The 20,781-nt window shown below is 43.2% G+C and overlaps 1 protein-coding gene across 8 annotated transcripts in view; it reads right to left on the reverse strand.

The window, feature by feature from the left end:
- The window catches only part of LOC149915640 (uncharacterized), a 252,837-nt gene that overhangs the window by 69,546 nt on the left and 162,510 nt on the right, over positions 1-20,781 (reverse strand). For 6 of the 8 annotated variants that reach the window (XR_016471830.1, XR_016471833.1, XR_016471832.1 and 3 more), the window contains one exon: positions 4,989-5,061. The exons of the other annotated variants lie outside the window; for them this stretch is intronic. Coding sequence is in view for 1 of the 6 variants with exons in the window: in XM_090151960.1 (XP_090008086.1) it covers positions 4,989-5,061 (73 nt within the window). In the remaining 5 variants the exon portion in view is untranslated. The remainder of the gene's footprint in view (positions 1-4,988; positions 5,062-20,781) is intronic. 8 annotated transcript variants of the gene reach the window in all.

Consider the following 20,781-nt stretch of genomic DNA (forward strand, 5'->3'; position numbering starts at 1 on the left):
ATGATCTTCCCACTGAATGCAACCTTAGACATCGGCAGGCAAAGCCAGCTACCAACGACCCTTAGGAAATGCACAAATCTTGACACTCCACAAATCTCCCCACTGTAACATGCAAAGCCACAGCGGTGACGGGGCAGATATCCCCCTCAGAAAACACAAGCCAGCACCTCTGAAGTCAGCCAGTCCAGCAGAAACCAAACTGACGCAAGCAGGGCTTCAAATTCTAGGAAAGAACAAAATCAAACATCTCCAATGGGAGAAGGGGAAGTTCAGCTTATCTGGATGGAATGGCCCTGGCCCCGGAGCCCCCCGCAGCTGCAATGGCTGAGGGCTGTCCTGGAACTTTCCTAAATTTCACCCCGATGAGTGGAAATATCATTGGAATTTATATTTTCCAGCAAAAACGCACATTTCTGAGAATCAGCATTTCCCACTGGAAGCCTTTTTCTTAAAATAAAATAAATTATAATACAGAGCTTGTGGAGTACTTTGAAGAAAAACAGTATTATTAAAACAATACTCTTCTAATTCCAATAATTACTATAATAAAATTAAAAAGATTATATGATTATATTCACATTATAGCATTACTTTATGTCTCAAAGGATCCTACATGAGTTATAAAAAGAAATTATTACAGGAGTTTCTAACAGCTCTACCAACCCCTTGGGCTCGGTGGCAGAGACAAAAAACCTTTAACTTTCCAGAGCCCTGAAAGTTGAAAGCTGCAGCTTGTCAGAATGGCACACGTATAATCTGTGCTTATGGTTGAACGGCAGCTGGCATTTTAACGAGGTGAGTATAAACACAGCCGTGCCAAAGCCAGCCCTGTGCTGTGAACAACAGCAAATCCAACCTCTCAGGCAGCACATCCAAAAATTCAGTCCTAGCTGTTGTCCTTTTTCTTTCTGTGCACTCATGTCGACAGCCTTCTGTGTGATGAAGTTCCTTTGCTTCTATTTACTTCTCAGGCAAAAAGAATAAGTGCTCCTTGCAGAGGTTTTCATCCCAGTTCTTTAATTTCAAGATACGTTGGGCATGAGATTTTCAGCCTGCTGTTCCACGCCCTTCAGCTCATGCCATGCCTCACTTGGCAGCTTGCTTACAAACACATTTCTATTGGTAATATTCAAGACTCTCAAATGGAAAATAGCTGCTGGTATGTGAATATGGCCAAATTGCAGGACAATTTTATTCCCACCAGTTGTTGCCACACAGTGTGAAATTGCAGTTCACATTACTCCATACTATGGCTTGCAGAAATTTGGACCAAAACTTTAAAAATATTAATGTGCATGCAAATGCAGTCTTGCACATTAATCAAGCAAGCACACTTAATAATGTGGTGCCTTGGCTTTATGAAATGATAGATCAAAGCAGAACAAATGAGAAGATGGAGCCCAAATTAACACATTAACTGAAACAGAGCACTCTCAGATCCTGGAAACCACTCTCTGTCTGGGTGTCACATATCCGATTACATTCCTCATAACTCAAATGGCACAACAGACGCAGAGGAGCTAGGATGCCGATTCCTACTCATCACCAGCTCCTCAGAGTGATTTTTTTCGGAGTACTGGTAATTATCTTGAAAGGAGAACAATTAAAATCCAGTGTAATTGGAAGTCTGGTTATGGTTACGGATGAGTCAAACTGCTTTGGAAAACGAACACAGGACTGTTTGGAGCTCCATCAGTATTTTATTAATCCTGTCATTAAAATGGATACATGAAGTGAGTGCAGCTATACAGTGGGATTTTCCAAAGCTCTTGCTAGCCACACTGCTCCTGGTAAAGCTGGTTGGAGTTTTATTCCTTGAGTTTAGTGGAAGCAGAGCTAGGTGAGAATTGAGCGTTTTTTTCAGCATCCCACCGATGTGGTTTGGAGGAATATAATTCTCACACCATTTCTTTCTGGTGACCCCGTAAACCTGAAATTATTTTCCTGCTCCAGCAGCAGCCCCAAGGTGGAGGACCTAAAGCCTTCAGCTCATGGATGCAGGCAGGAGAGATCTCCCCATCTTCCTCCCAGAGGACAGCCCATGGGTGCTGAGCCTCATGTGGGGTACAGTGTGTGAGATTTGGGCTTATGGAGCTCAAAAGTCTTGTAGCAACATGGAGCAGATGGTTAGCATCAGAGAGCTGTTTGAGGAAACTGTGTGGAGAGTAGAGAGCTGAAAAATAATATAATGGGAGATTTATTTGTGGTCTCTGGTTCAGGGCTGTCTAAGAAACATCAGCATCACTGTCAGCTCATCCCAGATAACAGGAACCTTGAACCAAACGGATTTTGGCTTTTTGTTTTGCAAAACCTAATCGGATAAGAGCAGGTCTAAACAAAGCATGGCCTCGTGCTGCCCTCCAGGCTGGCAGCCTGGAGCATCAGAACTACACAGCAAGTTGTTAAGGAGAAAGGGGGATGTACCACCAAATGCAGAACTTCAGGGATAAAGCTTTCCATTATTTTGCTTCTGAATCAGTTTGTTAAGTGTTGGAGATTGGGACTGAATCGAGCTGAAAAGATGAGAAATTGCTCATCCAAAGCAAAGGTAAAGAATGAGCAGTGCCCTCTCCTGCCTCTGCTGTGGCCACCTCTGGAGTCACCTCTCTGGGTTTTGGACAACCTGACCCACTGCCCTGAGCAAGTAATGGGAGCAGGCTGGGAAAGGTGCACCATCAGCAAAACCTAATGGCAAAGATAACCTGAAAACTACAGCTTTAAAGTAAATTCCAACATTTGCTTTTGTGCAACAAAAGCTTTGCTGTAAGAACACACCTACCCAGAGATGAATTGCACCCATCATATAAATTGTCTTTCAAAAGGTTGCAAAAGATGTCAGACACATTCCAAACTATATAGAAAAAAAGCTGTGCTAAAACTAAGAGGATTCGCTGAAAAAGATGCTTTAAGATCTTAATTTTCATTCTGTAATTAAAAAAAAAAAATCAACTCATAATCCCCTTGAAAAATGATCCCCTTGGAATGAATTGTCTTAATGTTTTACATCTGAAGGAAGCAAGGTAAGACAGTGCTGCCCTGCATTCTCTTCTATCTGAGGGAAGCTGGAAATAATCTGGAGAAAAGATTATTTCCAACTTTCCAGCTCTTTTTCTATAATTAACAGGATGTAAGACATAACAAACAGAGGCTGAAGAAAACCACAAGCTCTCCATATGGGGCTCGGTTCCTGTTTACTAGTATCCTGTTTACAGCACAGGCTTTGATGGTCAGATATCAGGCCTCTCATGTTCCCAGAATGACCACACTTATTCTGCACTTATTTAAGGCTAGGAAGGCTTTTTAATAAAAAAATATGTCGAGGAAACAAAGCAGAGAGAGATTATAACAATATGCATCACTACGGAAATACCAGGCTCATTGTTACAGAGCACACAATTACCAAATACCCTTTTGTGTGAACAGAGCGGGGCGATGCGGGCTGCCAGCTCGGGTGGAGGCAGAGATGGAGCCCTCTCCCTCCTGGCTCTGTCCTGTCTGGTCACCTCAGCTCAGGTGGAGGATGGGGACATGCCATTGCCCAGGGCCCCCAGTGCCTGCAGTGCTGGGCCATCTGCTCCCACTCCCCTGCAGTGCGCAGGGACACCCACAGCTCCATCAGTGCTCAGAGCCCCATTCCCTGACCTCGAGTGTCTCTGGGATGGGGCACCACCTCTCTGGACAACCTTCAGTGCAGTGCTTCACCTCCCTTATTGTAAAAGACTTTTTCCTTATTCCAATCTAAACCTCCTTTTTTTTAGTTTGAAACCATTTCTCCATGTCCTATCAGATCCAACAGAGATCAAACAGAGTAAACCAAACCAAACCAAACCATTCTTACACATGATAGAATGGATTCGTGCCTTGTCACACACAGCTCTGTAAAACTGTAAAACTGGCTGAAGTGAAGAGAGCAGAGCATGCATGCAGACCCCTCCTGTTTCTGCTACTCCTACATACATCACTGCTTCCCAGGCAGTAATTGCTTCCTAATTGCAAAAAAGAAAAGAAAAGAAAAGAAAAGAAAAGAAGAGAAGAGAAGAGAAGAGAAGAGAAGAGAAGAGAAGAGAAGAGAAGAGAAGAGAAGAGAAGAGAAGAGAAGAGAAGAGAAGAGAAGAGAAGAGAAGAGAAGAAAAGAAAAGAAAAGAAAAGAAAAGAAAAGAAAAGAAAAGAAAAGAAAAGAAAAGAAAAGAAAAGAAAAGAAAAGAAAAGAAAAGAAAAGAAAAGAAAAGAAAAGAAAAGAAAAGAAAAGAAAAGAAAAGAAAAGTTGATAGCAGCTTATGGGCTTATGGTGAGAAGCTTGAGCTGCACATTGCTGGGACTCAGCTCAGTCCTGCCAGGCTGCAGAGGACATGCAGCATCCCAAGCACGGGACACAAGGCTGCTGCAGGACAGCCTCCCATTTACCTTTCTTCTTTGGAACTTCTGCTGTGAGAGCAGTGGCTGTGAGAAGTTTCATTTAGCATTCAGAATTTTCTCATCGCTTTGTAGCTCTGCATCCTATGAAAACTTGCAAGTTTTTATGCAAATAAAATCAAGACTGATTGCTAGATAACCTCTGAGGTAACATAATGCATAACAGCTTTTATCTGTAACAGAACTGAGGAATTGTTATAAATAAAACTGCTAAAATTATGCATTGCAAATAAATGATTTTTTATTTACATTTTGCTTATAATTCTTTCATAAATATCTTTTCTTTTTGGATCTGCTCAGTGTTGGGTATGGTTTGCATCCAACGCCATGTCTCTATACCAGATCTACTGATGTCAGATGCTGACTTTATACCTAGAATTTTTAAGGACAGCTCATCAGCAAGTCAATGAAGTTACGCCATTTACATCATCTGACAGTCTAGCCCTTACACAGTCCTGTCTGTATCAACCAAAATCATGCTTCCTCCACAATGGTAACACAGTTTGGATATTATTTTTTTTACTTCAAAGAGCATCATTCATATCTGCTGAAAGAGGAAAGTCCCTGTGACTCACATAGAAGCGCCTCAATTAGCGCAGTCTGCGAAGGCACGTTGGTCAGGAGATGCTTCCTCGGGGAGATGGTCTCCTGGGAAGAAAGCCAACATCTAAAGATTTCTTGGAAAAGATGGAAAACAGATGGAAACTTTGTCAACACCATTGTTCTGGTATGTAAAGTATTTTAGTGGCCCTGAAAAGGATGAGATTATGAACTTCAGAACACGGTTAATTCATAGTGGCAATCCTTATATGGTTTACACCACAAGTATACCTGGCCTCTAACAGAAGAAGGAAAGAGTTATTTGGAGGGGTATTATGGGAGTGGAAGATTTCAATCTCTTTTAGCCTGAGGCTTATCTCAAGAACTCCCCTTGGCCAAGATCTCCTCTCACAGTCTCCTGATTCACAGCAGTATAAACGAGGAAAAATTCTGGCCCCAAAAAATTATTAGGTTTAATATCATCATAATTACAAACAGCCCACTTCTCCCAGTAATTATAGCATGGAGATGGAAGTTTAACCCCATCCTCACTCCGAGATGTTCCCCTTCTAGGTAATGCCTGTGGCCTACTCATATTCATCCTGTCTTTTTAATGGCTGCATCCCATACTCCATGACCTTCAGTCATGTTATGAAATCCCTTTTGGAGCACAGATCCTTCAAAAGGGACAAGGTGTAACTCAGGGAAGTAATTTTACAACACCTTAATAAGGTTGGATTTGAACCCATAACTGAGATGCAGAAAGATCCTTAATCCAGTAACATTCCCAAGAGACTTTCAGCCTGCAGGAAAATCAGTTCATGCAGTTCATTCCTGACCACGATAAAGTCTTTAAGACTTGCTGGTTGGACACCATCATCTGTTCAGCACAAAGTCTGCAGTGCCCATGGGCACAGTTCACCAGCTTCTTGGCTCAGGGCTCCTCACTGTCTTGCAAAAGGGGCTCAGTGCCACCTTCGTTAGTCAGACAGTGCTCACAAAACCCAAAGGAAATCACTGCTGTTTGAGGTAAAAATGACTTGCTTGACACTTCTGCAAAGACAACAGGAGTCCTACCAACAGAGCTGAGTCCCACCCTGAGCTGCAGCCGGATAAAGATGTGCTACAGCTGAGCAACTTGTTATCCATCACTGAGACAAAACTGTGAGCTGTTGTGAAAGTGCAGTTCACTTTGGAGTATTTTATTCTGGAGGACTAGAAGTAGACTAAAGAGCTCTTCTATTTTTAAAGGATTAACATCTTGGCTATGTTGAGCTGAGATCTGTAGAATTCATCTTACAAGTTCAGCCATCCGCCTGCCACAGGCCATGAGCTGCTGTCTTTCAGCAGAAAGTGAGGATTCATCATTGTTTTATTATTATTGAACATCCTTTATGTTGATAATAAATCAGTTTAAGTACATCTGTCACTGGAAGGCTCCAGCAATCATGCTATTGCACAAACCCATATACCACCCTCTCTGCAGCCTACTGCAATCCCAGTGCTTTGGGAAAACAACTGCCTCCATTTCAGCCTGGTGTGCTGTCCACAGCCTCAAACAATGACATTCCCTTACCATGGCCTTCCAGGAAGGGCAAAAACAATCCTTAATGTTCATTTACTGACATGCCAAAAGGTCAGGTCTTCAGCTGAGAAAATCATAATGGATCACGATGTTCTCAGTAAAACTGCTCTCCAAGAAACTCCTGCTCGGCGCCTTGCTGAGAAGATTTTCCTATTCTCTTCAGTTATCAAAGAGCAATAAATATTAAATAGGCTTGGTCAATACTTTTTAATGTGGTTTCCTTTTATTGCGGGAATATGCTGCTTTGCCCAAACAGATATAGTTTGGAGGGGTGGGACGGCTTCAGTCGATTTTTTTTAATTTCAATTCGTCTTCTAAAAACAATGGTTTTGAAATGGTCAAAGAAGATTTCTTTGGCATTTTCAGAACCAAAAAAATGTTTTTGATTTGAAGTAGCTTTTCATTTTGAAATGTAGGTTGGCTTATCTCAAAAATAAAAAAAAAAAATTCAGAACACAAAGTACAGCGGTTTTCTGATGTGGTATGGGAAAAATATTTGAAATCTTAAAAGGTCTCAAAGGTAGGATTAAACCAATTTCTGGTGAATTCTAATACTGTTTGCATACTTACAGATTAGTGAACAGGACTCTGTTTTATACAGTACACTGACAAAATAAAGTATTATCTATTCACTGTGATATGCATTGAAATGACTTGCATTATCCGAAAATCCCTTGCTTGAAATTAGTGTCAAGACTTCCACTGGATGAAGAAGGGCTGGTCTGGATACACCACACTGAGCACATGCTCAGGAGCAGATCCTGCAGCAAGATCCATCCTGAAGAATCTAATCTGACCCTCTCACAGTCACGTGTGGCTGCTCCAGCTGAGACCACCTGTCCCAGGTTTTGGCTCTAAAATCACCCACAGAAGGGAGTTCTAGATGTGCCAGGCTTATTCTCAGAGCACTGGAGTTAGAAATAAAAAAGCTGTCTCTTTCATTGAGAATCCGACCAAGAATGGAAACTGTAGGGGAAAAAAGAAAGCCCAAATCATTTTCCAAAGAAAGTGGTGTGTGAACCTAATATCCTACCTAGCCTCTGCTCCTCAGTGCTGTGTAAATGGCTCTTTCAAGGAGTAGTAATATGTCTTTCTAGTAAATTATTAACTCTACTAGGAAATCATTTACTAAAGAGAAGCAGTCAATCTTAAACTCCCTTCACTCAAACAAGAGATCTCTGACACATGCAATCCCTCTCCATTGGTAGAAGCTCTTAAACAACACACAGCATCTCCATGGTAACGGCAGTACTGTATGAGAGCTGTTTTATTAGTTTCCTAATTAAATTTCAAACTTCATAGCAGTGACAGATTCCTGGTTATCTCTGCTGCAGAAATTCAGATGGGATGCCAGAGGGAAAGGATGGGGCCGTTCGTCTTATTGCACGCCAAGATTTCGTGCTACCGGTTACACTCGTCAGCCTCTATCTGAAGCAGTTAAGAGCTATAAAGAATTCATTAAACAGGCTGAGATTTACTAGAGGCACCTCAAGCTCATTATGAATGCTGATGAAATGTGAAGCGCATGAATCCACACACCAGTTAAGAAATGCTTGAGTACAGCTTTGAGTTTGTTTCCTGCTCTCTTTGGAGGAGAAAGAAAAACCATACAATGATTTCAGTTTCTGTTATCATTGATGAAAATGATTTCATCTGCAACTGGAAATGGTAGAAATGTTTGCTTTTTCCTTCCAACCTCTGCAGGAATTTCAACCACTCAGAGTCACGCTGGAAGCTCAGGGGCTTTTGGGCTCAATCTTATTTGTATTTTCAGCCGAATCATTTCAATTTTCACTTCTGCTGTGAAAAATAACACATGGCGCTTTCTGCAGAACCATTTAAGTTGTAGGAACAGCATTTGCCTCTGCAAATGATGGAAATAATTACCTTTCTGAAGGGGACGAAGGCAGATGAGAGGAAGAGAGAAAGGAAAGGAAGGAAATACTAAAAACCCGTGAAATATGGAAAGCTTTCACTTGGCAGGAGCAGCTGGGTACATCACAGAGCCAATGCCAGGTGCTGGTCTGCCTCAGCCCACCTCCATCCCACCCAGCTCATCCTTTCTGCACACCACTCATCTCAGCCAGTACGGCTGATTCCCAGTCCTGGTGATGGGTTTTCAATTGGGCCTTCAGTCAGGCAAAGCAAAGTCGCTTTGCTTTAGGAGTTTCTCCTCTACATACAAAGACTTACACGCCAAAGGTACAGGGAGTTTCCGTGGCCAAATAAAATTAATTCTGTGCACAAGGCACCCCCCCAGGCAGGGGTTATGGCCCAGGTAATAAGAGAAATTCCTTAACGAGCATGCATGTGAGAAAAGGCAGCGCTGCTCCGCGGGATACGTGGTTTGGGAAGCTGTCACCATGCTGGGCATGGCCCAGCTGGGCGTGCATCGCTGCCGCACCCCGGCACGCAGGGCCTGCAGTTGCTGGAGATGAGGATGCAAATGGCACCAGTTTGTCTGTAGATCTCAGCATGTGAATAGAGTTAAGAAAATTAAGCCTCACATCTAGATGGAGATTGAAATCTGAAGTTCCCATAGATGCGTTCTGGTTCAGACCATTCTAGAGATACACCCAGGGCATCCCGAAATTCTGTGCAAAGTTCTGCTGCGATGTGAGACATTTTAATAGAAACCTTAGCAAACAGTTCAAACAAATAAGAGAATATGTGATTTTCTTTTCTCAGAGTCCGCCCTTCCTCACTTTATTTTGAAATAAATGCCTATTCTTACCGTTTTATGGAAATTCTACCTTTTTGCTCATGAAGAATTCACACTCAATAGAAACAGAACAGAAAGATCCAAATCAGTGTCAGAACAAATTAACTCCTGGCCAGTATCTAACATATCGTCAGGGCCATCAGCAAGGCCATCACTCCAAGGGAAGACAAAGCAGCAGTCACCAGCACGCAGCACAGAAGCAGCGCAAATCCTTGGGGAAGCGGTGCGCACCATCCTGCCCAGCAGGGCTGCTGCTCTGTGTGAGCCTGGCTCACTGCAACCAGGCCTGGGGAGTGCAAACACCAAGAAATTATAAATCCCTGAAGTGAACCATTGATGGAGCAATCTATAAAGACATGGCCCTTTCCAACCGTCATGCAAAACGTCGGTGACAAAACTCACACCACGTTCCAAATTTTTCATTCTGTATCTGAACTGCAGAAGGGCCTTGCATCCTCACACAGCAGAGTGGGTAGGCTCATGCCTAAGTGCCTGATGCCTTTTTAGTGTTTATACCTTTCTTAGAAAGAGCATGATAGAAAAGCCTCTGGTTCTTCTCCCCACATCTTTCTGCTGATGACAAACAGTGGCAATACATTAAAGAAGAAGCTGCATTATGTGGGGACCCAGCAGCCCTTAAGCAACAGGAAAACTGCTTGTGGTTTTGTGTCTGCAAGCAACAGCAGCACTCAAACTTCTCTAAAATGAAGCGGAGCCTCTGCCCTCCATATTCACTTCTCCTTTACTTCTATCCTCTAGGACTACCTGGAAAACTTCCCTGTGCTTTACTCCAAATATTAAAAGTCTGCCTTTGTCCTGCATTTATGTTTAGCAATATTAGTGATCTAGGTGTAGACTTTGTTGTGCCAGCACGGATTAGTTACACAATCACCTCTTGTTGAGGGTGTGGGAAGCTATTACATCCTTACAAGAGAGAGCAAACAGATATAGAGTTGCTTTTGAATACAGAAGGCTCCCAAACAGCAATGAACGCAGCCAACTGTGGAGCCCACCAAGCAAGCAGGTGAAAATACATTAACGCAAACAGTGACTGCAACAAGTCTCTCGTTTCCCCTCAAGACATTTCTGCTCATTCAAAATGTGCAGCAATAAATCACATTAGATCAAATACAACTGTCTGAGAGGAAGCCACACAATGATTATTTTTGAATTTTCCCACCCCCCTCCCATAAAAAGGCAGTGCAGTATTACAGAAAGTTAATGCGTGCAGCTCAGCCATTATATCTGGCTTGAAACTGTATAAAATGACATCTGATAGCAGCTTGTATGGACAAGCTCTTATTAAACGTAATTACTCAACAAAGTCTATTCTAAATCAGTTACTGATTGGCAACAGACAGGCAGAAATTTACTGGTATTCCCTGACTTTGCATACTATGGAAATAGTTTTAATATTAAAAAGTTCATATCATTCCCACTTACGCTTTGATTTACTACATCCACACAGCGAACGTGAGATCTGATTACATTAATTGAGCCTGTTGTCAGATTGTCACTTTTCCCTCATTTAATTGCCTCCCGTCTCTCTCATTACCCCCAACACACCAGTTGTGGCCAAGCAGCCCATTCACATGCCTGCTCTTTCCATATGCTCTCTGAGTTTCCATGATCTTGCTGGGGAGCCGGGGATGCCAAATGAAGACGTGTTTACTGCAAGCATATGAAATAGTTTGTATTTCCTGGTACAGAGGGACAAAAATACAAAATCAGTTGTTTGAAGACAGCTGAATGTTTGCATGACTCTCTGTGCAGTTACAGACCTCACAGGTACCTGCTGCACCATTTGGACGAATTAAGATGCAGATTTCTCCTGCTCATCTCCTTTAATTTAAAGCAGTATAAAAATCTGCAGTTCAGGTGGTTTTACATCTCAGCAGATACTTGGAGGCCTTTCCCAAAGTGCTGAGCTGCCTCACCATGCTTGGAGGAACACCGTGTGTGTGACTGTGTACTGCTCCTGGGAACCCAGATGTTCCATAGGGGAACCCATGGCAGTGGGAACCCACTGAAAGCCCCAGTGCCCCACTCCCCACCTTGGGCTGCATCCCCACACTGCATGGGGATCACTCACCCAGTCACTCACCACTCTTTGACTGTCTTGAGACCACCTTGAATTCTACACAACACTGTCATCACCCGGGGAGTTAATGAAGGGTTAATTAGTTAGGTAGTCCCCTCACACCCCCGCTGGAATCATTTGTTTTGGGTGAAGTTACACCTACTTTTAAACTGCCACTGTAGGAGAGTCCCAACTTGTTTTGCTATCAGTCGGCTTTGATAATTTGCCAAGCAGATAATCCTGCCTGACACGCAGCCCAGGAGATGCACCTCACCCGCGCTATCAAAGCCCTTCGCCTCTGCTTTAAAGCCCCTCAGCCTCAGCCTCAGCCTGCCAGTGGTTGCTGCAGCTGCTGGAAAACACACTGTAAACGGTTCTGCATGTGTTGCTTTCACCCCTTCAGGAGTTTTGTCTCTCCCATTACGGCTCTCGCTGCGTTTATGGAGTCACCTTCTGTCCCAGAAATTGGCCGCGCTGCAACGCAGGCTGCCGGCAGCTGCAGGGCTTGGAAGGGAGCTGCTCCTCGCTAACCAAACACATTTGCTGACAGTGTAATTGCTCCCTTCCCCAGGATTTTTCCTTGTTTTCTTAAATGCAGGACACCTACAGTCACAATAGCAATATATCACTTGCCCGTAGCACAGCTTTCTTTCCCCTGTAAAGTGTTAATGAAGTTCCTGTCCTTGTTCCTGCAGTAATTGTAAAAGCATGCTGGATAATATACTGGCCACACTTTATTAAAGCACTGGCCACACTTTATAAAACGCTAACAGTCTGATCCTGCGCTCCCTGCTAAGGAGAGAGCTCCCTCGGATCCCACGCGGGGGTCGTGTCGGCGGGCTCAGATCACACGCTCGGTTTTAATTCTCCCAGGCCCAGCTGAGCGCTCAGCAGCTCCTTGTTTGCCTGGTGGTCCGACCCCATGAGGTGCTTTGCCACACGTCACTGCATCCCGCTGGTGGCAAAGGGGATCCTGAGGCTGCTGTGTGTCCCCACGTGGGTGGTGGGGGGCTTGGAGCGCTCCCAGCCCCTCGCTGAGCTCCCCAGGCGATGGGGCACCCCGAGTGCACAGCCTGACTCAGCACAGGGACAATGGAGGAGTGGCGGCAGCTAATTATTTGACAATCATTGTTGTTGGATATTGTTTTCAAAGGACAAGGAGGGAGATGAGCCTTAAGAGTCTGCCTTTTTCCTTTTTAAACGCTTTTTGCTTTTTTGACGATGTTCACACATGAGTCTTGCACGGACAGAGGTGAGATGAGGCAGTGACATCCGAGTGCTGCTTGGGGATGGTTTTCCACTCACACTCCCATTGCAAAAGCTAGGGTAGGGGATCACACAGCACTCAGCAGATGCACATAGCACTGCTCATCTGCACATCCTGCATGAGGTCAGGCCAATCACCACCACTGTTCCTGCAGGGAAACTGAGGCACGCGGTGCCCAGAATGGTGATAGGGACTGGGGCGTGCAGTTCCCCAAGCCACTTTCCTTGGGACTCTGTGTGAGTTGCTCACAGCAACTGCAAATCTATTGTTCCCAAGATTGCTGTTAGCATGCAATTTCCATACAGTATTCTCATTAACTGCATATAAAGTACAACTTCAGAATTCTCTCCTGTGCTTTTCTACCTAGAAATTCATCATAATCTGTACACATCTGCATCTGTGTACAGGGCATCTCTTGCACTTTATGAGAAGACAGACAGCAAAGAACACTGCAATACTGTTACTGAGGTGAAATACTGCTAGAGGTAACTGAGCTACCAGACTGTTAGGGGTTATGGAAAAAAAATGAGCCTCTTGTTTGGAATCTCAGAAGGAGACAACGTTGGTGCAGAGTAAAGACATAAAGCAGAGGATGGAATTGCGTGAAGTTTGATGGAGAAAGAAAGGGACCAGACAAAGCACATGAGGCAGAACCCCTCGGCCTTGCTCACCCCAAGGCGTCACCTCTACAAATAATGCAAACATTTTCTTAAGTCTTAAGACGACACTCTTTGATTTTTGAGGGAAACTTCATTGAAAAATGCACGGCTCTTTCTGGGTGTGATTAAACCATTAAAAGAATGGCCAAGGTGTACAAAAACACAAAAATGTCATGGCAGATGTGCACCCAAATACTTCTTTGGCACAAAGTGATTAGCTCAGCTGGATTTCCTGGTTAAATACAAGGTTAGATAAATACTTGAATAAACTTCTTTCAGCAAGGATGGGATTATGGAGAACGTCTTATTCTTGTGCTGACAAAGTCTTGCTGGTTGCAGACAGATCGTATCTTTAATTTAAGACGCTTATTTTCCATTTTGAGTGATTCACGAGGGGCAAGATTCCCCTGCTATTTGCCTTGCTGGAGCCACCAGGAGTGGCTGTGCTGGGTGGTGGGCTGGGAGCAGCAGGACCAGGCACCTCCAGTGGGAGCTGTGAGGATCCTGGCCCAACCTGACCTTCCCTGGCCTTACACCACCTCCTCCTGCACACATCCCTGCTGCAGGGACGATTCACATAAGATGAAGAGCCAGACCTCCTGCTGCCAGTGCTCCATGTGGTCCAGGCCAAGAGCAGGGGTTTAAAGAAGGTATTAATATCATTTAACTTTTAATTTGACTTGGAAATTGAGCATGCTTAATGAGCGTTCTTAAATGGACAATACCATAAATGAGCTCAGTGTTATTTATCAGCGTTGTAATTCTGAGAGTCCAATGGTTGTGTTGTGTAACACAGATCAGCTGACGCCAGCAGTCTGGGATATGAGATAGCTCCATGTTTCTATTTCCATTCTCTTAATGAAAAGGTTGGTAACCTGTGCTTTGACCTTCAAATGAAAGGCACCATGAAACAAGAATGCTGCCAGGGTTCTAGGTCAGTTCAGATTTGTTCATAGGAAATATAGGACTGGCATATTGCCCCGGTTTATAGGAGTAGAAGTGGGAGGTATCACATTATATCTCCAGCACGTAAGCAGTTACTCAATACTCGAGGCCAAATTAAACTTAGAGTCTGAGAATGAAATAAAGCAAAATCATGGCCATAAAAATAGAAGATGCAATAGTCTTCCATGTTGCATCTTTGGAAAAGATTAATTTGTTTGGCAGCTATTGTGAAAGCACAGATACAGCACATGGTTCTACTGCCAACTTCTGAACTCAATGGAGCCACAAAAGGGCTGGGTGTTGAATAACTTTGAAGAGCGAAACATCAAACCAGCCTCAACTTGAATTTGAGAAACATCCTAAACCAAACCCAAACAATATTGCCGAGAGGATGATTCAGGGAACTGGTACGACCCTCCACATTTTATAGCAGCAGAAAGGCTAATAATGAAACCCAGCGGAGTTCCTCTTTCCTAGCCAGACTAGAATGGCAAATAACAGACATAAGAGGCATATTCGTCCCTAGTTAGGCATAACTAAAATCTCCCTCTTTAAAGCAGGTATACGCATTGCTGTCCCTGCTTCCTGATTGAAAGTCTTCACCGAGACGTTTAAGCTTCTAGCACATACTGTTAAAATTGATTATACTTATCTATGGCATTTACTCGATGGCCTCTGTTCTCATGGCTCCTCAGCAATTTATGCACTGACAGTGGTACTGCATGGCCTTTTCCTTGTGAATCAAACTCACAAAAACAGCATGCATTCTTAAGAGGGAGTCTGACAGATGGAAATCTTTCATCATGCAGTATCCTTACTTCTATATCCTATAGTACTGCGTGAGTATATCCATAACAACCAGATGCACACACATGATGCTGCTGTCTCCATCTAAAATGCACCAGGTCCTGTGCCCTGACCTCCCACTTGGCCTGCATGTCTGTAATTCCTTTATTTTTATTTTATTTTTATTTGCAAAGCAGGACACATGGAAACCCACACAGAAAGATTCAGAAGGGAAAAGAACCTGGCAGTTGACTCCTTTGCTTTACCATCTCCCTATTCTCCCGTGGTTTTAATCACTGGACAACCTTTGATCCAACAGAGAAAGTTTTTATAATACAACTACAAATAGGCTCCAGATCTGATCCAGATAGCCAGCAGCCTGCAGTTTCCAGGTGAAGGTAAAGCCCTGGCTGGAGGAATGTTTACTTATGTCTGGCACTACTGATATGAAAATGCCTTGGGACATTAGATAAAATGGAAAATGTTGCAACAAAACACAAGTAGCACTCATAACAGAGCTAATAATAGCAGGACCTGCAGTCACTGCTCCCATAAATAGAGACCAGCATGAGATAACTCCGCACACTTAAATCAGATCATCAGAATATTTTTGCTCTAGGCAAAAATGATATAATGACTACTTTATCATGATAGGTGTTTGCAAGCATGGGCCGTCTGTAAGAGCATAGGAAGACGTGCAGCTTTTCCCCACTGTCAGGTACAATACACTGGATTACCATGTCACGTGGAGGCAGGCACAGAGAAAACATCGACCTCTTCCCTGATTTCTTATCTGGAAAAGATCGAATCTATTCCTCCTGGCTGTTAACATACTGTAAAGTTACTAAAGGCAATGAAACAGCTCACTCAGAGTAACCTAGTAAGTTATTCTTTTTTTTCTTTTTTTTTTTTCTTTTTTTTTTTCTGAATCCCAAAACAAAGAGGAGTCTTCCATGGCTAATTATGAGATTCAGTCCCAGAACATAACTTCTTACTCTCCTGTTAATCTTATTTTTCCCTAGAGCCCTATGCCTTCTCTTACCCTTTCTTGTCCATTGGCTCCTTAGCAAAGGGAGGTAATTGAGTGGGTGCCTTTACAAATTGATGAATGACGGCAGGGCACCAAATGGAATTTGATCTAAACAACATTCCTTGGAAGAGTAAAGATGAGGGAGATGCAGGTAGTTTGGGATACACTGCTGGATCTCAGATTTTACTGACCACAGCAAAGAGAGAAGATCTGAAAACAAATAACATGAAAGGAACTCTAATGCTTTTGGGCACTGATAAATGAAGTTGTTCTCCCTGAGCCCCTCATTTCCAGCTAAGCCATGCCACCATCACAGTGCGGGGTTTCCTTGGGGCTACAAAGCTGTGGGTAATATACCAGCTGAGGAGACATTCTCCTGGAAATGCTGCCAGGATTGTTCCAGATCTAGTGATAGGGCGCTGAGCAGCCAAGGGAAAGGAAGGGCTATTTTGGCCTCAGAACATCCCTGAGATCTGCCCTACCTGACAGTAATGATATCATCAGGCTTTAAATTCCTCTTACATTAAAGATGACTGCCATAGTGCAGTGGAGGAGTCAAGAAATAAGTTTTATTTGATCTGAGCCTAAAGTTCTTTTGTATTAAGAAGCTCCAACCCATTTGAATTCCGTAAGTTTTCTGATTTCCTGCTTCACATACTGTTTTTCCCTTCCTTGCTTCCTCCTCTTCACCATCCATCCTCCTTGCCCCTTTTCTCCTTCCTTTTCGTATTTCTGTTTGCACTTTCCTTTCCACTGCCATCACACTTCTGCACTCCAACCCCACAATAACCCAAACTCTCAAAGTCCTTAATCCTCTCTTAATCCAAAGCATACAATAATTAGCTGGAAATAACATATTTGCTCTCTGTATTGGCACAGTCACAGGGAAGCCTCCATCTCTGCCCCGCTGGGATGGCAGCCGCCAGCGGAGCAGTCGGGCTGGAGGAGCGCCAGCTCTATGGATGAGCTGCTGCAAACCAGGGGGTGGATGAAAAAACTCTGCTGGGAAGTGTGGAAACAAGAAGAAATTCTCATCTGGGTTCAAGGTTTCTCTTTGTCTTTTGACATCTCACAGACACTCAAACCAGAAGCACTCCATATAATCTTTAGTTCCATTCCAGGCACTTTCACAGCAACCAAAGCTTTGACTTTAACAGTTCGTTTGGTTAAAAACAGAAATGCAGTTTTAATGTTTGTATTCCCTGCTCAGAATCTTTTCCTTACTGCTACAAACTGACTCATTAACAAATTAATATGTTTTGATTCCACTGTGAAAGTCCTGAGATAATTATTACAGCTATGGTCCTGGGGCTGAAGAGCTGTGGTTCTAAAATGCCTTTATAGACTACAAATTGGATGCTTTTCATACAGGTTATCTAATTTTAATCACAATTTCCCCTCTGGCAATTCCTTCTTTGCTTTGAAGTTTCTGGAGTTTTGTCATCCTTGGGGAGTGAGCACTTTCAGATTATCATCATGTCAGATTTTATGTCCATAGAAACAGTTTTTCAGCAGTTCTTTTACGTGAGACAAGCTTTCATCTGTGGGAGTTTTATTTGTCTGAAAAGTAAGAAAGCAACTTTGGTGTAAGCGGTGTCCTACTTGTAATGTGAAAAAAATCGCTGTAAACATAGATACTAACCACTACAATAAACAGTAATTACTGCCTCTAGAGAGACAACTGTAGAATGTAAAAATATGACATTATTTTCAATTAACTATTTTTTTTAAGTTAATTGTTTGCCATTTTCAACCAGTATTTTATCTGCCTGAGTCACGAGCTGCTGGGAACAAGAGAAAAAACCCGAAAAAAAGCATCCCGAAAAGGCAGACACCAAATGCACTGATCCAAACTAGGAAAGCACCAGGAGCAGAGACTTGGGTTTTCCTGCTAGTTACCATCAGCTGCCCCCCAGATCAGGCTAGAAGGCGGTGCACAATGCTTTAGCACAAGAATTGACTGGAAAGGTCTCAAATTAATGAGATCTCAACATTAAGAAGGTTATTAAAAAAAAAAAAAAAGGTGGCATTTTTTGCTCCTTCTCATTCCTACAGAATTTTAAGTAACTGCTGAAATCCAAGGAGTTCTTCTAGCTGTATTCCTGTTGCTCAGTTTACAATTGGCTTAAGGCTTTTAGTGGTAAATGACACCAGCCAGAGGGAAGACACATCTTCACCACCGTGCACGATTGGTGGGGCTCCCTGATTATCAGGAAGGCAGATTGAAGCACAGATCCCAGTGCTGCAAGCAGAGGTACAAGGAAAGCATGTTCAGTTCTTTTGGGTTAAATCAGCTTGAATAGATGTCAAATGTGTGAGCTTTGAAGTGGCCAACATGCCTTGTCCTTTCAACTAAACGTTACTTCCTTCTCACCAACAGGTTGGAGTGCCACAAGAGCTGGTTTCCATCTGAAAGCGGTCTGGAAGAAGGGCCTGTCAGTGTCTGATGGGCATTTCCAAAGGCAGAACAGCATTTTCTCACATCAAAGTAAAGCTCTCCGTTAAGCTATGCAAAGACATCAAGATTTTCATAGTAAGGATTTAAACCACATCAGTTCTTTGCGGGTTTGACCACACTCTCCTCACTTTAACCCTTTCCTCTGTGTGTTGCAGCCAGGTAGCAATCTGGTTCTCAGCTGCTCAGGGCAGCCTTTGCCTTTCTGCTCCCACCCACATCAGCTCCGTGTCCCTGGGCACTGTGCTGCTCTGCCTGCCAACTCCCACAGCCTGCCCCCATAGCCAGCATCTTCCTGTCCCCAAAGCAGGGCCATGGTGGTTTCCTAAGGAACGTCCTTGTGGAGGTCCCTGGTGGATATGTTGGTGCTAAGCATTCCTCATCACGAGCCTCAATTAACTGTACGCATGCCATGACATTTAGCTACGTCAAAATAACACAGCAGCAAAAAAAACCCAAAACCTGACCGTCCTTCAGCACCCACATTTGGAGTGTTATTCTCCACTCTGTGTCCTTCGCACATTTAATGCCGCTGAAATAAAGAGGGGAAAAAATGAATCCCGCAAAGTCATTTTGTGCATTTGTTCATTAAAACACGGTCAGCCTACATGAAAGTTTTACTTGGAACAAAAGGGCTGCTGGAGAATTAGCCACAGCCTGGGAGGCAGGAGAGGGCATTGTTTTATGGAGACAAGAAAGGCTTTGGAAAGCAGATGATTCTAATTTACCTTCTTGACTTTATTCAGCCACTTTCAAACAGATGGAGTGGACTGTAATATTTAGAGCTGCAAGGAGGAGGAATGTTCAATTTTAACCCCTGGAAAACAACAAGGCTAAGAAATAAATCTGAGAGAACACTGCTTTTTCTTTGTTTGGGAAGACTTGGGCTTGGGTGACCAATTTAATGCGCAAATGTTTTCCTTACATTTGTGTATTAGATTTTTTATTTCCATCTATTCAGTGGTAACTGAGAATCTCACTGCATAGTCACCTCTCATAAGCTCACTTCTAAGAAGATGAAGGCTGAGCAGAAGGGTGTTTGAGTCGAGGCATTCACAACTGCCTACTGGCAACCTCCGACAAAACTCAGCTGCCCAAAGTAATGTTCAAAAACAGGAGCTCTTTGCTAAAACACAGCGGTCACAACTGAAAAGTTACTCTTTGCCTGTCACATTTTGTGCATAACTGTAAGAATTTCCAAGAAGGGAATCACACACCTTTCACTTTGTAAGTTTTACAATCGACACATTAAAGGCAATGTTTCTGCTTTCAAAGTTCACAGAAGGAAGAAAAGGCAAAAACGACTTGTGAGCCGTGCTCTCCATTTTTCTGCCCTGCAAAAAGTACATCCCCCATGCAGACATGTGTTTGGATCAGCTCCTTCTCCATCCATTTCCAATCCCAAAAGCCACCCCTTCTCCCAGTAGCGATCAAAGACCCGAGCACAGCAGCTATAACAATTGCTACCACGGAGAAACAGTTTAATGAAAACATGTGAATATATTTTTAGAGTCTCATAATACAACTTCTCAACTGGAAATGAGGAAAAACAGCATCTCATGACCATGGGTTATAGCGAGCCCATCAAAATATGCTCTGAAGAGCACAATTTGAGAACCATTGTGTCATACTTTAATCCACTAGAAACCAGCTAACCAAATGTAACAAATTAAGGCGAGTTAATTTAAAAGGGCAAAAATACCATGACGTGTTAGTATACCACTGATAGACCGCTCAGTGATGAGCTAAAGCAGCACATACATAACCACTTCAGTTTCCAGTAATGTCATTTAAATTAGATATTTTGTGGATATCCTAAACCAGTGCTGAAATGCTGGCTTGCACTTCCTCTTTTGAAATGACTGAACAAATAGAGAAATGTCTTCTCAATAGTTTTTTCTAGAACTTTAGGGAAAAGGTTGGGCAAAATCCAATTTTAGTTATTTGGAAGGGAACTGCAGTTACACATTTTGCAGAGTTTTTGCCTCCAAACCTGTGACTTACCTCAGTTATGCCTGAATCCTTCTTATTGAAATCTGCCAGAAGGACAGAAGCAGTCATTTACACCCCTGCAGCGTTTGTGAAGACAGGAGGTAGGAACAGGAGAGTCCCTGCAAATGCCTGAAGGCAGTGACAGGAAAAGCTTCATTTGGGGCTTCCCGTTCTGAGACACAAAACTGAATTGATCACGAGATATGAACTTAGAAAAGAGTCTTTGCCAGTTCTGGTGCACATACAACACAATTTTTTCCCTGGTTTTCACAGGGGCTGCTATTTCTACCTTGGCTGCAGAGCTCAT

The sequence above is a fragment of the Phasianus colchicus genome, chromosome 17 (genome assembly GCF_987193195.1).
Source record: "Phasianus colchicus chromosome 17, bPhaCol1.hap1.1, whole genome shotgun sequence".
NCBI classification, from domain to species: Eukaryota; Metazoa; Chordata; class Aves; order Galliformes; family Phasianidae; genus Phasianus; species Phasianus colchicus.